This window comes from Stegodyphus dumicola, chromosome X2 (genome assembly GCF_044657685.1).
Source record: "Stegodyphus dumicola isolate Sdum_Otavi_A_Nest chromosome X2, ASM4465768v1".
In the NCBI taxonomy this organism is placed as follows: domain Eukaryota; kingdom Metazoa; phylum Arthropoda; class Arachnida; order Araneae; family Eresidae; genus Stegodyphus; species Stegodyphus dumicola.
In genome coordinates, this window is record NC_140781.1 from 167,102,644 (window position 1) to 167,119,032 (window position 16,389).

Consider the following 16,389-nt stretch of genomic DNA (forward strand, 5'->3'; position numbering starts at 1 on the left):
CAGTATGAATCACAGAAATTGAAAAATATATATATATATATATATATATATATATTAACAATTTACAATAGGTGCTTGAAAGTGCAGCAACCAACAGCATATATATTGTTAGAGGCAGTGTATGGATCGGCATATATTAGAGAAGACAACAGGTATGTCGAGCACATGTCCAGTAGCAACAGACAAGCGAGCAACAAGATTTTCTGCAGATGTGAGGTGATTCTCATACATGACCCCAAAAGAAGAAATCCAAGCAGGTTCAACCAGGAGAATGCGGTGGCAAGGGAATTGGTCTGCCCCATCCTATCAAATGCTGGCCATAGACAGCGTTCCGGTGATTCCTGATGTTTCGACTGAAATGAGCTGGGGCTCCATCTTGCTCGAACCACATTCATCTGCGAATAGCTGGAGGAACATCCACCAAAAGTTTAGGTAAAATCTCTCTGTACATTCTTTGAGCATCTAATTCATTTCCTTGTGCAATTCCATACATGAAATGCATGTTGGCAAGCTCCGCATTGGTGTAACTATGCATGCTGCTTGAGATCCGAGAGGGGAATGAAGAATCCAGCTGGCGCGGCTCATTTATACGCCACACTCACCAATGCTCTCTACCAGCTCAACACGGCATTACCACACACACATTCCTATATTAAATCTGCTTATTTAGGTCCCCTCTACCTGCCATTACATTTTTAACATATAGTTTTGAACTACCCCGTATATTGTAAAATGTTATTCGTGTATGATGTTTGCAAGAAACTTTGTTTTCATTCTAAACCACATACATTTACAACTAGTTTATAACCTTCATGTCACTGCAATACCAGCATATATATTCAAAACATACTGCCGATTGAACTTGAAAATAAACATTGAAATATTGCTTTTCCCGTGCCAGCGTGTAACTGGCATCTGAGACATCACCCCACACTACGTGCCAGAGCCAGAGTGTGATTGGCTCTTCAGCAATAATGCCAATCACACTCATGGGTGACAGGTGTAATTAAGTGATTTTTGCCACAAGTTTGCAACACTGTGTGTTGATTGTGTACAACTTGCAATTAACATTTTGTCAAATAAACAACAGAATCATCATTTGAAAATGATTACCGTTATTCTAAATACATTTTAATAGGTAAGTGACACCTGTCATCCACATGCCTAATCATGCAACATAAACATATGTGCATAACAGAAGGTTAAATAGGTGCTTACACAGGGCCCATCAATTTATTTAACACTTCAGAGTAAATTAAAATTACAAAAAGAATATTTTGGGGGGAAATCTGATCAAATCTTCTAATTATGAAGCAACTTTTCCTGTCAATATTAAAAATGCATATAAGACACTGGCAAATAACTAAAAATATATTAAACTTCATTTTTACCTGAGATAATCTGTCACATTTTTGCTTTTCTTCAGCATAACGATATATTAATCTTTTCCGCTCTGCTAGAAGTAATAAAACCATTTGTTTCTGTCTTAATCTCTCTTGCTCTAATGTCTCAGTTAAACATTTTATATCTTTTTCCATACACCTATTTTGTTGCCTTTCAAATTCATTTTCTTGATGCAAGCGTTCACGCTCTTTTTCAAGTAAATAAGTCACATCATCACCTTGAGCAGTATCTTGAGCATGCTTACGCTTTTCTTCCTCTAATTCAGCAAGAAGCTATAAATATATGCAAACATAAAAACTTGATTTGAAATAACACTGCATAATGACAATAATTAATCAAAAAGCGTGGGACATCAATTAATGGTGAAAATATGATATATTAGGTACAAACATTTACTACAAATAAGTAGCAAAAATAAGCATTCTATTACACAAGGAAGAGGTTGGTAGAAAACACAAAATTTCCCTCAGTTCAATAACTAAGAATCCTCGACACATAAAACGTTTTAAAAGCAAAGGAGATAATTACTACCTTTGAAAGTTACATAAATATTACAGAATACAATGATTATTATTTGGTGTATTTGAATAGTTTACAACTACAATGCTCACTCTCCAGTTTCAACCTGAAAACTGCAGTTTTGAATGGACATCTTCAAGCACTGGCTTTACAACTTGAATCTCTGGGTTGAATAATTATTTTTTTGCATGTGAATTATGATGCTATTTGATAAATTGTCTTTATCTTTTATGATAAAAGGAAAGACATCTGTAATATTTTTTTAGTAGGGCTCTAATCAGAACTACGCAGAGAAAAGTAATTTTATTCCTGAGCAGTTGGAGTACTTCTCAGCAAATGTGACTATTAACTAACATGAGTGATTCAAGTGGAACAGTATAATACAATACATGACCATATTGAAAGCAAAAGGTAACCATAATATTATCCAACTATTGACTGCTGTATATTATGTATACAAAACAGGAAAGTGCAATAAAACATAAATAAATTTTTTCTTGTATTCATATCCTTATGATTAAAGACTATAATGTAATAAAATTTTATTTAATTATGCATGTTACTTATAAAATTAATAATATATATTTAATACAATAATTATGATTTTAGTTTAACATATTCTAAGAAATGTATAATTTGTTTACTTTAATTATTTGTTTAAATATATCTAGAGTTACAGTTACTATGAGGTGGCAATCACAATTTAAAGCTTTAGGAAACTCATAACAAATGAAAATATGTCTTATATGCATGCTTCTAGATACAGTTGAAAAAAAAAAAATTCAGTTTAGCTTCTCAAAAACTGAACTATAGTTATTATTACTTTTATTTATTTACTTGTCTATTTAGGGTTTACTGACTGAGCGATAAATAATAGCACAGCACTTGACAGCAATCTACTGGGAAACGATTGCTTTTATGGAGAAATTCCTGAGAGATATTTTTAATATACGTAGAGAAAAATACAAGAATATGCGTGCACCAAAACTAAAAAATTACACACAGAATGAAGCTTAATATTTTACAGACTGTGATTAAGCCATTGCTTGAACCACCTCTTCAGGTTTTAAATCTACAGTATGTGAAATGAAGATGCTGCAATTATGAATATTTTGCAAGATGCAGAATGCTTTTACTTCAAAATAATTAAACTGTTCAATAACATTACAGATGGAACATCAATATACTACTACTTGAAGCATTTACAATTTTAAAGAAATCATAACTTGGTACGTAAGCATTCTTTTTCCATTTTAAAAAATAAAATAGACTTTTCCATTTTGAGAGAGGTAAGGAAGTGGTAGTAAAAGTATTTGACATACACCAAAAAATTATTCCCTTACACACAAAAGTTATAAATCAGTCACAAAAGTCATCTCTAACAAATTGGTTTAATTTAATACACTGCACAAACGGAAAAATGAATTTTAAAAAGCTTGATGCACCTTATCACTGATCTTACTGAACTAGCTTGTGAAAGAAATCTAGAAGAATAAAAGTAACTTTGACTAGAAAATCACTACACGTAAATCCTCTTTAAGCAACATCTTTCAAAAGACGTGTCTAGTCAAATTTCTTTATAAAATAATTTGATACAAAATACAAGATTCAGTTATTTACACTCACTTCCAAAAGCTAAGCACAGAGAGTAAAATGCTAATTTATGGAAGCCAATCAGAATTGATGAGGATGTAATTCGCTGCAAAGGCAGATGGAAGTATGCAAATATGTTACGTAACAGCCAGTCGTGCTTTCATGTCAAGAAATATTCAAAAAAGGCAGTCTTATAAGAAGCCAGCTTTATGAAGGGTTATAGAAGTTGATTGTAAGTGCTGATAGAAGGTGTTTAAAACTTCCATACAATTTGTTTCTATGACTTCCAGAAGACGAATGGAACATTCTGAGCACTGCCGTGCTGTGGGGCGCATTGAAGCAGGACAGTCGATCACAGATGTTGCTCTTTTCTTCGGCGTTCATCATTCTGTAATTTCACAGTTATGGAAACAATTCCAAACCACACAGATAGTTGTCTGAAGGCCCGTAACAGGTTGCCCAAGGGTTACAATCCCCGCGGAAGATCAATATATTGTTATTGTAGCCAAGTGGAATCGCAGAGCGACCTCCACACGTGTGACATCTATGGTTACAGCGTCCATTGGTAAGGCGATATCTGCAGCTACTGTACGCTGAAGATTACATATGAGTGGACTGTACACCTGGGTACCTCGAGTTTGTGTTCCTCTATCTGTCCAATACAGAGGGGCACGATTACAGTGGTGCCGGGAACATGTCAATGGGAATGTGTCTGACTAGGGCAACATCATGTTTACTGATGAGTCAAGATTTGCTCTGGAGCTAGATGAGAAGCATATAAGGATATGGCGTGAACAACAAACACACAATCAGTCCCAAAACATCACCAAACATCACGCATTCTGAGGCGGAAGCATTATGGTGTAAGCAGGAATTTCATTAGGATACCGCACCGACCTGCATATCTTTAAACGCGGTTCTTTGACAGCTGTTCGGTATTAAGACGAAGTCCTAGAACCCATTGTGAGATTGTACGCTGCAGCAGTTGGCAATACTTTTGTTTTAATCGACGATAACGCATGACCCCAATAGAGCTGACATTGCCGATGACTACCTGGAGAGTGAAGAGATTGCGCATATGGCGTGGCCAGCATATTCGTCCGACCTTAATTCCATTGAAAATCTTTGGGATGCTCTCGGCCGTGCTGTATCTTCATGTTTCCCACCTCCAGCCACTCTTATTGAACTGGAAACTGCTCTACAAGATGAATGGCGATTGCTTAATTCTGCAGTGGTTGACCACCTAATTGAAAGCATGGTCACAAGGTGTAAACTTTGTATACAGATGAGGGGGGAATCACATACCCTATTAATGTCCTTTTTTTTTTTCATTTTATGCTGTTTGTTTTCACTTTATACATAATTCTGTTTAAGTCTCCAGTATGTTATTATCTGATAACTTACAAAAATTTAATATTGTTTTCATTTCTGTATATAATTATTGATTTTGTTTTATGCATAAATATATATGCTACTTTCCTGCCGAATTTTGTGTCAATCAAAGCAGAATTTGTTGATTTTTTTGCATTTTACATCTTCGTGCTTAACTCTTGGAAATGAGTGTATTATAGGAAAGAAATTCAGGACTCTCAGCCTCAAAAGTGAAGCTTTCATACATGACTTTCTAATGGAAAATTACCTGTATTCTTGTTACACCATGAAATAATGTAAAGAGAAAAATCATGGAATTCCATATACAGTCAAAAGTCGTTAATTCGGACACCCATAATCCGGAATGATCTATAATCAGAACCTCAAAGCTAAAAACTTTCTGCGTATGCGCCACGTTGACACATGCTCATAGGCGTTTATGCGTGAACGTAAGACCTCTTACGACTGCGCATTTGCGTGTGCACAAGCGCAGAATACGTTTTCGCATGCGGGTTTTATGTATAACGAACGGTATAAGCTAAAATTATCTAATTATCTATTTCAGTTAATGTTGATGATTGCGTTGTTCCTTAATTTTCGAATTGGATCCGGCTTATTATTTTTTGCAGACTGTAAGAGCAATACTATAAAAGTAAACTTGAACTTTCGATTATGTCAAATAGAATTTCCGAATCTGGAGCTCCCAAAGGATCGTACAAAATGAAAGTATGTTTTGATGTCCATCAAACAAAAAGTGGAATTGCTGCAAAAAATGGATAAAGACATGAAGAATGTGACAGAGAGGTTAGTGAAAACGAAAAAATTTTGATTGACAAGTTAGTCGGTATTCTCGGCACAGCAATTAACGGGACTTGAACGGCGGAACTTTGTAACTGAACAAAAAATTATGTCTGTTTATAGAATTAAAGAGAAAGTATTAACGAAAACGAAGCAACTTAAACAACTTACATTGAAAGAAATGTTTAATAAAGTAAACAAATAAATATTAAGCTTTTTTTTTTTTGTAAATTTTGATACCCTTTAGATCATAATTGTTCTTTATTTCATAAATTATGGTTTCATATTTTTAATTTTAGAATTTCTGCATGCCATCTTACGCGATTTAAACTGATGATCTATAATCTGGAAAAATCGATAATCCGGAATCGTCGAAGTCCCAACGAGTCCGGATTAATGACTTTTGACTGTATTGGCATCTGATCTCATTATCTCAAGCTAAGAACACAGTTAGCCCCTTTCTCAGGCTTAACAGAAAAGCCTCCATTTGGGCTTCAACTCAAGATGAGAAAATAAAAAACTAATCTAAAACTAAACTGAACTTGGTCAAAGCTGCAAAAAGCTATCTAATGTAGTTGCACTTAATTAGATTAACTGTAGAAGATGGGAAACGAGAATAGACAGTAAAGCATGTTTAAAAATAAAAATAACCCCTACAACATCAAAGAACAAAATAATAATTCACCTACAATTTTAACTAGAACAGAACCTTTTGTTGGCTAAAAAAAAAAAAAAAAAGAAAAAAGAAAAAGAAAGAAAGGGGGGGAAAAGATCGAGAGAGAGATAGAGTAAGACAGAATAAAGAAGCTGTCTGGAATAGTTTTACAAACGACATATTTTTAATTACTATAATCAGAAATACAAATAAAAAAAACGCATGTGCCGATAGAATAGGCCATTCTTAACCTAAATTGAGTATAGAACAAAGGTGGAATATTCAGCTTTCAAATTACAATACAAAATATCTCCTATCCATAAATGCAAAGATAATTTCTTTTGTTCTCCAGTACGCATATGAACTTTCCTACTATACAAAGATGAAAATGAACTGAAATTTTAACAGTTACAGATAAGTTTCATTACTCAGTTTTTTTTTAAGTCAAAAACATTTTCCTCTTGATGAAAAATATTTTTTAAACAAGAAAACAATATTCAGTTTTATCAAAATGTCATGTCAGTATTAAATTAATTTCACTACTGAGTTTCAGCAGCTAAGCCCACATTTAAAAATGTACCATATGAAATGTATTAGCATAATCTAAAACATACCTTTTCACATCTTTGTTCTGCCTCTTGCAACTGTTGCTTTAATTTAGTCTGAGCAGCTTTATGTTGCTTTAAAAAATTTTCCAGCTGAGACAATTGCATACCATACAAATTTTTAACAGCTGCCTCATCAAAAGTTGCATCAAATGCTCCTAGGCAATCACGCTGGAGTGCTGCCCATGGATCGCTTGCAGATGCAGGTTTGCGTTTTGGATATAAAAGCTGCTTCACTTGCTCTGCCTATATATTAACCAAGAATTAAAAATGAAACTTCGCACTATGTTCAACTATGTAGAGAGAAAAATACATCAAAGTTACATAATTATAACAAATATTACACACAAATAATGCAAAGATCACAAAATATATTTTAAGTAGCACAAGTAGAATAAATATATCTGCCTATAAATTACATCAATTCTAGAATAAAACACAAACAGATTAACCTCTTTGCTATTAGTGTATCATATACAATATGCTTGGTTCTCTCTGTCAGCCCACTATATCAAATGTGCCATGAGAGAAAAGTGTCACGGACAACCAACACAATATATGAAATACTGAGACATAATGTTTTGCTTGAAATTTAAATGCACATAAATGATGTCAGAATGTCATGAAAGTTAACTGAATGGAATATCTTCATAGTTACTCTTGTTGTTATTTGCTACTTTATTCCATGAGTGAAAAACACACAATGTTCTGAACACACGTTCACAGTTTAAAAATATTTCACACAGTGTGAGCAGAGCAACTTAACACTTTGTATATAAATATGAAAGAGATATAATGGAAATGGATGTTTACATTTAAGTGTTAAGTTTTATTTTATTTCGTTATTAAGAATTTTATTTTATTATTGTATGGAAATATTTCACATAAGTAAATATAATCATTATTTATAATACTGCACTATAACTTACTTTTAAATTTCATTTTAATTACAACTATCAGGACTTTCTTCTTATATTATAAAAAAAATAACAGTTAATATATGCATAAATCCAAATATTTAGGTAAAAAGCAAATTTTACACGAATTATTTTTCTATCTTATGCTTAACTGAAAAGCCTGCTAATGTACACAGTGATGTTCACCACCCCAAGATCACAATCCCATAGGGGAATTTCATTTTCCCCACAGTTAGAAGCAGAGCGATTAAGGATTATAGAAACTAATATACGTGCAGTAAAGCTCTTTGACATAAATGAACTCTGAAAGCATAAAATATTACAAGAATACTTTAAAATTAAACAGTAATGTTTTTAAGTATTAGTGAAACTAATACACATGTTAGAGTGAAAAAGCTCTTTGATTTTACACTTTTTTGTCACTGAAAGTAATAGACAGCTATTGGTAAGATTGGTAAAAAGTTTTACATTCCAGCAATAATAATGAAAGGAATACCAGTTCAGCAACCTTAGCAGAAAAAAGGAAAGAGGTGTCTTTTAGTCAACATTGTTAGATGAAGCTAGTAGAGGCATATTTTGATAGCTAGGTTGGTAGTTCAGAAGATTTCCTTTTACTTAAATCCATGATGTATTAGATCTTTTACTTTATACATTAAATTTCCTGCTGCTTAAATAATGGTACCTGCTAAGTGATATAAAGAATTTCATTTGACAGAAAAGTAAAGCCCTAAATTTTCTGTTAAAGCCTCATACCACACTTTTTATGCAATATTGGCATAGTTTGGGTTATTTCTTTTCCACCTCTCGGCTCAATATTATATAAAATGAAACAAACTGGGAACAAACAATAGTGAGAAAACTATCTCTAATTTCATGACATAAATCCTCCTTAAAACCAGCGTGGGAAGTAAGGCCTATTCTCCCCTCCTCTTTCATAAAAAGCTTTCACAAATTTCCATAGTTCTGTAGTATCTTGATTTTAACATTAGGAAAATGCGAAAAGGAGTTGGCATATACCTTTGTCATGAAATTATTCCAATCAACCATAGAAGCAAATTCTGGTGTGCAAAATTTAATAGATATTAACTCCTGACAAAATAATTAAATGAACTGGCAGTAACAAAAGGAATACAGGATCTAACAAATAACGTTTATGCTTGGGCACAATTTTATTTACATAAGGAACAGGGTTCCATAGCCATTTCAGGTTCCAGCCACATTCATTAAAATGTTTGGAGGTTATTCGAACACATTCATTCTTTGTGCAGAATACCTTTTTTGTCATAGAATCTATAGCAGGAGGAGGAAAATGTGGTCGCCAGAGTGATGGTTATAAAGACAATTATCTCCAGGAAAAAAGTCATACTCAACTCATATCTGGTGCCAAGGAAATACACCAAAACAAACAAACAAAAAGCACTATAATGGCTTTTTTGAACAGTACCAACATTTCTAAGCAAAAAACAACTGGGGGTGGAGAGGAGGGAACTTGCTGGAGAAATACTTATAAATAAAATTTCATGCATCTGCAAAGATATGTTAAAGACAAAGGGAAATAAAATTAACCTTAGAAGAAGGTAATTTCACACTAAACTAACTTATTTTTGAATGATTCAAGAAACATAAGGAAGGAAAGCATTATTTCAGGACCTATGCTTAAAAATATATTTTTGACAAAAAATTGCAGAAAAATTAAGATAAGATTTCATTTGAAGCATGAAAGCTTCCCATATAAAGTGAAATTCATAAATTTCGCCTTTTTAAAAAATAATACTAAAAACCTGGGGAATATTGCTAATAACTGTGTCAAATAAGATATGAGACTCATGCACATCTCATATCTTGCTTAATGCATTCACAATCAGCATAAATTTCATTCAATTGTTCAATAACACTGTTAGGTAGATTAGCTTATTTCTTTCCATACCACACTGAATGCTAAAACATAAACTTAAAAATACTTCTTTTCCTTGAAATATACATGCAGCTTTGTTAAAATTATTATCACAGAATTTCAATTTCATAATAATGTTGGAGTGACTAAGCAACAAGAGTTTAATACTTTCATAAAATATGATATGAACATCAACAGATTCTGTTTTCATTATGGCAAAGCATTCAATGTCTATCTGCTTTAATTGCAATCTTACTACCTTCATGGCAGGTTTATTAAAAGAAAGTTACATATACAGAGCCTTATATGTGCAGAAAAAGATCTAAACCACATATGGTCAAACCATTTAGTCTCCAGCCACAAAACGCCAGTATTTTAATGACATTTCAGCATTCATACAAATTTTATGTCCAGTATTATGCAAATTAGAACTAAGGCAAATGTCAGTAAATGTAGCAAAATAGCAGCATTCAGTCAGTAATATTAACTTCAGAATAGTAAACAAATACTAACATTCCCCTTTCCCTTGGAAGTATAACATATCGTTGTTATATGATAGTCGTTAAGTTTCACTCCAAGGCTAGGTTGTTAGGGGTTTTTAACGCTGCTTTGAGTGAACCTGTGAAGTCTTTCTATTTTGCCAAGTTCTTAAATATTTCGGAAGAAAATTGTGCTTCAGAGTCTGTTACTATTTTATAAGGTGTTCCAAATCTTGTAATCAAATTGTTGCAGAAAGCTTTGACGATAGATATATTATTTAATGGAATTACTTCAACCTAATTTGTAAATTTATAAATGCATGTCAGACAATAAACATTTCCATTTCATGGGGTTAACAACCCCATTATATTATGTCAATATGAATTTTTTAAAATCTTTCAGTAGGTTCTAATATTTTTCGAAAACTGATTTTGTGTGGTGAGAAACTTTGTTTTTTTGACAGGAAATATACACTCGAGCCCATTGTTATATGTCTTTTTTTATGTTCAGCCAAATGAATTTTGAAGTTAGAAGCTTTCAGGATGATCTTATTTCTGGATGTGAAAATTCGTGAACGTGAATAAATACTTTCATTCAATATTTCTTCAGAACATACGATCTAATTACTGTTGTTCAAGTGTCACACCATAATTTTTTTCCTGTAGGTAATGGATGTTAAATTTTAATGAAGTTAAATTTTGTAAATTTTTTTATTCTTCATCATCAGTTTGGCTTTCCGCTGTTTCATCATAATTAATTTCTGTTATTTCTTCTAGTTTTGATAATGTGTTCGCTAGTATATTATTTTCACCTTTAATATGTTTGATTTCTGAGGTAAACTGTGAAATATATTGTAATTGCCTGCATTATCTGGTTTTTGTTGAAAGACATACAGCAGAATTCTGTGATTGGTAAATATAGCGAAATTTCTTCCTTCTAAAAGATGTTTGAAAAGTTTTATAAACCTGTAAGTTCCAACTATTTCACAATCGTACGTGCTATATTTTTGCTGTGTAGTATTGAGTTTTTTAGAAAAGAATGCTATTAACTTCCATCCATTTTTATAAGCTGATTCAATAGCCGAATCTGAAATGTCTGTAAACAATGATAGAGGTAATTCAGGATTTGGGTATGATAGCAATGCAGTATAAGCAAGATCTTGCTACATCAAAAAGTAGAATCTATGTTGAATTACAAAACACTGAAAACCATCTGTGAACTAAGAACATTTCTTTGTATGATCAACTTTTATTGTCATTATTTAAATGATGCTGCAAAAACCCAAGCTATTTTACATGACTATCTGAAAGGTTCAAAGAAAAAAAGACAAAAGAAAAATTCAGTTGACAGACGAGGCATTAAAACACTGAAATGTTCTTAGTTCACAGATAGTTTTCAGTGTTTTGTAATTCAACATAGCTTCTACTTTTTGATGTAGAAGAAAACCTTCAGGTGTAATCGAATCCCCTAAAAATTCTACAGTTTGTTCCTCAAAAGTTGATTTTGACAAGCTTATTCTCAAGCCATATTTGTTTAGTCATTCAAAAACTAGAATGTAGATGTTTTTTTATGATCTTCTTTGTTAGATGATGAGATCAATACATCATCTAAATAGAGAAAAGTGAAATTTAAATCTCTAAAAACTTCACGGATGAATCTTTGCAATGTTGAAGGTGCACTTTTCAAACAAAAATGCATAACATTATATTCATACAAGCCAAACGGGGTTATTATTGCAGTCTTACCTTTATCCACTTCTGCTATTGGTATTTATAACATGCTTTAAAGAAATCGATTTTAGAAAAAAAATTGCTCTTTTAAAATACATGAAAAATCTTCAATTATTGGTATTGAGTATCTATCAGGCACTGTTCGGGAATTTAACTTCCTATAATTTCCGCACGGATGATATGAGCCATCTTTTTTCATCACCATATGTAATGGACTTGACCATTGCGAGTTAAAAGGATTATTTATTTCATTATCTAGCTTGAATTAAAAATCTTTTTTAGCTATTTCTAGGCATTTTGGGTCAAGCTGGCAAGCTTTGAAATGTAGAGGTTGACCTTCAGTTACTATATAGTGTTTGACATCATGCTTTGTATTTCAAATTAATAAGTTTGGTTCAAGCACATCAGAATATTTAGAAAACAGATTAGAATATTTATTTGACTTGTTTAGTGTGCTTATACAATTACTTTATAAGGTTATTCTCCCGCTTTCCTAGTGTGCCTTCGTGGTGTAGTCGTTCTGCACACTGGGCCGGTATTCCAGAAGTCCGTGGTTCGATTCCTGCCGAAGGCGTTTGCTAATTTTTCATCTTGCCTGCTTTCAAAAAAAATCCTAATGTCTCTACAACTTAAAGATATTAAAGAAATGTCACCTTCAACGTAAAGCTTAGTTTCTCCATCAATAAGTTGCCCTTTCAGATCAATAAGTAAATTGAATTTGTTTAAAAAATCGGCTCCTAATATTGCCTTGCTTACTTTTGTTTACTTTTACTTTTCGTAATCCTTAGTCAAGATTAAGAATTTCATTTTAATATGCTTCAATTTCTGAACCCTTTGTGGCATATAATTTAAAGTTGGAAAAGTTTTTATCTGTAGGTGATGCTGGAATTATACTGACATCGGCCCCACTGTCAATGAGGAATGGCAAATTCAAGCTTTCATAAATAAACAAAATTTGTGACAATCCTTTATGTTTGCAGAAGAGCTTATCGCCAAATCTACTGCACTACTTTTCCTGATTTTCATTTATTTGTTTTTGCCATTGACATGGTGCTTGACATTTTTCTGGTCTGCATTTATTTCCAAATTTAAAATGAAAATAACAACATTTTCCATTAGCATTGTAGGGTGTTCTAAATTGACTTCATGAGTATGAGCAAGAGATATTATATTTTATTTTACTCTTGATCTGACATTTTTTTCAATGCTTTATTTTGCAATTTGTTGTTCCAAAAATGGAATTCTGTTCAACAGTTCATCATGTGTTGCTTTGCTGATTTGGACAGTTTCCTCTGTGGGCTTATGCACATCAAATATTTCTATACATGGATTCATATTGTTACGAAATGTCCAGGCGTGGTAAGATAGCTTTCCCATACAGCAGGTTTAGGGTTGCCATAAATAGCAGAAAAGGCATTTGTTCTCGAACACAAGACGAAAGCTATATAAACCCTGCTGGTCTGCAGTCAGAGAGTGCCTCATCTAGCAAGCTGATAGTCAGTCATTAAGTTGAGTGTCTCGTCTAGCGACGAGTTGGTCATCGAAGAGTCTCTTAGTGTATCGTCGAGAGAGTGTGTTAAGCTCCGGGAACGACTGAACTGAAGAGTTGGGAGCTGTGCTCTGTGTGTCGTCGAGTGCATCCTGAGTTGTGGCATCGAGAGTCTTGAGAGCACGTGGAGTTCCGAGAACAACCGAGCAGAGTCGGAGCTGTACTCTGGTGCTTTGCAGTGAAGCTGTCTCCACCATTATTGCCTGGCAGTGTGAAGGCTGTGTCGCTGAACGTGTCAGCATGTTTATAAACAGTTCGATGACTTCAAAAGTGTTTTGGAACTGTCCTGTTTAATCTTGGTAAATAAAGTGTGTTTCGATATTCCATCAAGTGCTGTTGTCGTTATTCACTCCAAATCCACACGAACCCCGTACGAATGTGAAGGAAGAAAATAACGTAACAACTGGTATCAGAAAAGAAAAACGCAACAATATCATTGATTTTATCTGCCATTATAGCAAGTTTTGAAGTATCTTCTTCGCTCACCAACAGTATCTGGTAATTTTTCAAGCCACAAAGCTTTAATCAGATTTTTCTGATATGTCAGCTGCAGCAAGGGATCTTAATTTTTACAATAGTTGGCTTGGTTTCAAGTTTCCCAGCTTAATGCCAATAATTAATTTCTTTATTCAGAAATTTTCACTCTCTTTAAATGGATTTAAAAGTCTAATTTTAGCATCTCTAAATTTGTCACTATCACTATTGACAATGTCCCACATATTTTCTACACATTTAGGCTCTAATTGTGAAATTAAATAATTAAACTTAGTTTCTTCAGCTTTTATACACAAAATTTTAAATTATGCATCAATTTGAAAAAAACCAGATATCAGGTTTATCGATTCAGAAAGGAATTATAATGCTCACCTTCTTTAGTTCAGGCAATACATTTGCTAACCAGCTTCATCCGTTTTTTGCAACTTTTGAGTTCAGTGGGTCACCAAATACTGATGACACACAAAATATAAAATGTTGATACCAATGGAACAATTTTATTAAAGTAAATATTAACAATTATTCACTCTTTTCGAGGACTTTAACATAATTTAAATTCATCCATCAACTTACTTCTTATATAACAAAGCTGTTCTTGTTTTCTTAGGAAAATTGTCGCCATAGCAACCGTTTGAAATTATTACGATAATATTTTCATTTAGTTAAATTTTAAAAATGATTTTTAAATAAGCTAAATTTAAATTACTGTTTTCAATATTGTTACATACCAATATTAATATTTAAATATTTTTATAATTCTTCTAATATATTTCTTTTCTTTTTATTCTAATACGTTTGTACTCCTACATTCTGTTCCCAGAACTGACGATAGCTTGATAAAATTTATTTTCCCTAAAAAAGTACTTTACAGTTCTGGAACTTTTCACAGTGATCTTTCAATACTCTGAGCTAAACTAAGAACTGATGCACTCTCCAGTCTACAGTCCAGATTTTGCCCGTTATTCGAGAAATTTTTGGTACCTTTGATTTTTTGCATTCCTGGAAGGAATATACAGTTACAGTTATATAGAGCCAGATACAGTTACAGACACATAAGGATCATACCAAAATGCCACCAAATGGTCACCAACGTTGTTGATTTTTTGCAATTTCTTGCCAAATCCGGCCATCATAGTTGAACCACTGCCAGCTTGGTGCTATCTGACCAATTTGATAAGACAGCCATTTACCTCGATGTCAAACGGAGTCGCCTGTGTAACCTTATTTTTTACACGAAGCTTTGCTTTCTTGAGGCTTTTCATATTACATTATACAAGAAATACTATAATTTACATACAGTTTCACTAAAATTATTTGCATATACACGAAATTTGTAACATTACCCTCCTTTCCAAGGACTGTACATCCCAGGTAGTACGATCCCTACACAGGAAGTCAAACTTACAACAAAGGAAAATCGAAGCAATACTCAAAAAATAATTTCAATAAATAACAGAACAAATCAAATACTAAATAAATAAAAGCAAGAATTTACAAATTTATTTATAATAGGACCATGGTTTTAGCACATTATGTACACTACATATACTATGACGACTACTATATATTATGGCCATAGTAAGGGGCTAAGCTGTCATAATGAACAACTTTGGCCTTAGAATTTCATGACTTATGGATTCCAGGGTGACTGTAGTTCACAGAAAGTCCTTTCCGTTGAATCGGATTTCATAAGCACACCATGTCATCTTCACTTAATCGATGTCCTATAGCAGTTGTGGCGAACCTTTTTGTAGCCGCATGCCATTCCGTTAAAAATATTAAATTAGAATTATTTATAAGTTACCTCAAAATGCTTAGATCTGGGAACTTTAACAATGAAAGTATTAAAACTCACTGGCAGGCTGCAATAGATTTGAATTCATTTAGCAAACATTAGCTGCTTCAATATTCTGTGCCGTATAACAACTAATATGATTGGCCCAAAAAATTGAAATGTCTTATATTGTGTCAATAAATATGTATATCATTTCTATCGTGATATATGAAAATCTTATATCTAGGCTTAGACCCTATGCCAGTGGCATTATGCAATAGTTAAATGTTCAAGAACACTTTTTTAAATTACATAGTATGATTTTTTTGTGATCATTGATTAAGTAATATTTTAGTCACGTGCCAGCTGATGAGGCTCTTTGTGCAAACTGTGGCACGTGTGCCATTGGTTCACCATCACTGCCCTATAGCTTCTTGTGTTGTATCAGGTCTTCATCTTCCCTACTACCAAGCTGACTCACTCTCTCACAGAACTGTGCATCACTTCAAACCATGCTTGAAGAAATTCAATGTACTCCTTAGGTGATCAAAGCACCATTTGGAGGGCAACCAAACAACAGATCACAAGGCAAATAAAGGTAATCT

The 16,389-nt window shown here is 33.1% G+C and overlaps 1 protein-coding gene across 5 annotated transcripts in view; it reads right to left on the reverse strand.

The window, feature by feature from the left end:
* Positions 1-16,389, reverse strand: part of LOC118184380 (uncharacterized) — a 139,953-nt gene that overhangs the window by 60,952 nt on the left and 62,612 nt on the right. For all 5 annotated transcript variants that reach the window (XM_035354047.2, XM_035354044.2, XM_035354048.2 and 2 more), the window contains exons 4-5: positions 6,955-7,191; positions 1,392-1,676 (exon numbers count right to left, since the gene is read on the reverse strand). In XM_035354047.2, the coding sequence (XP_035209938.2) occupies positions 1,392-1,676; positions 6,955-7,191 (522 nt within the window). The remainder of the gene's footprint in view (positions 1-1,391; positions 1,677-6,954; positions 7,192-16,389) is intronic.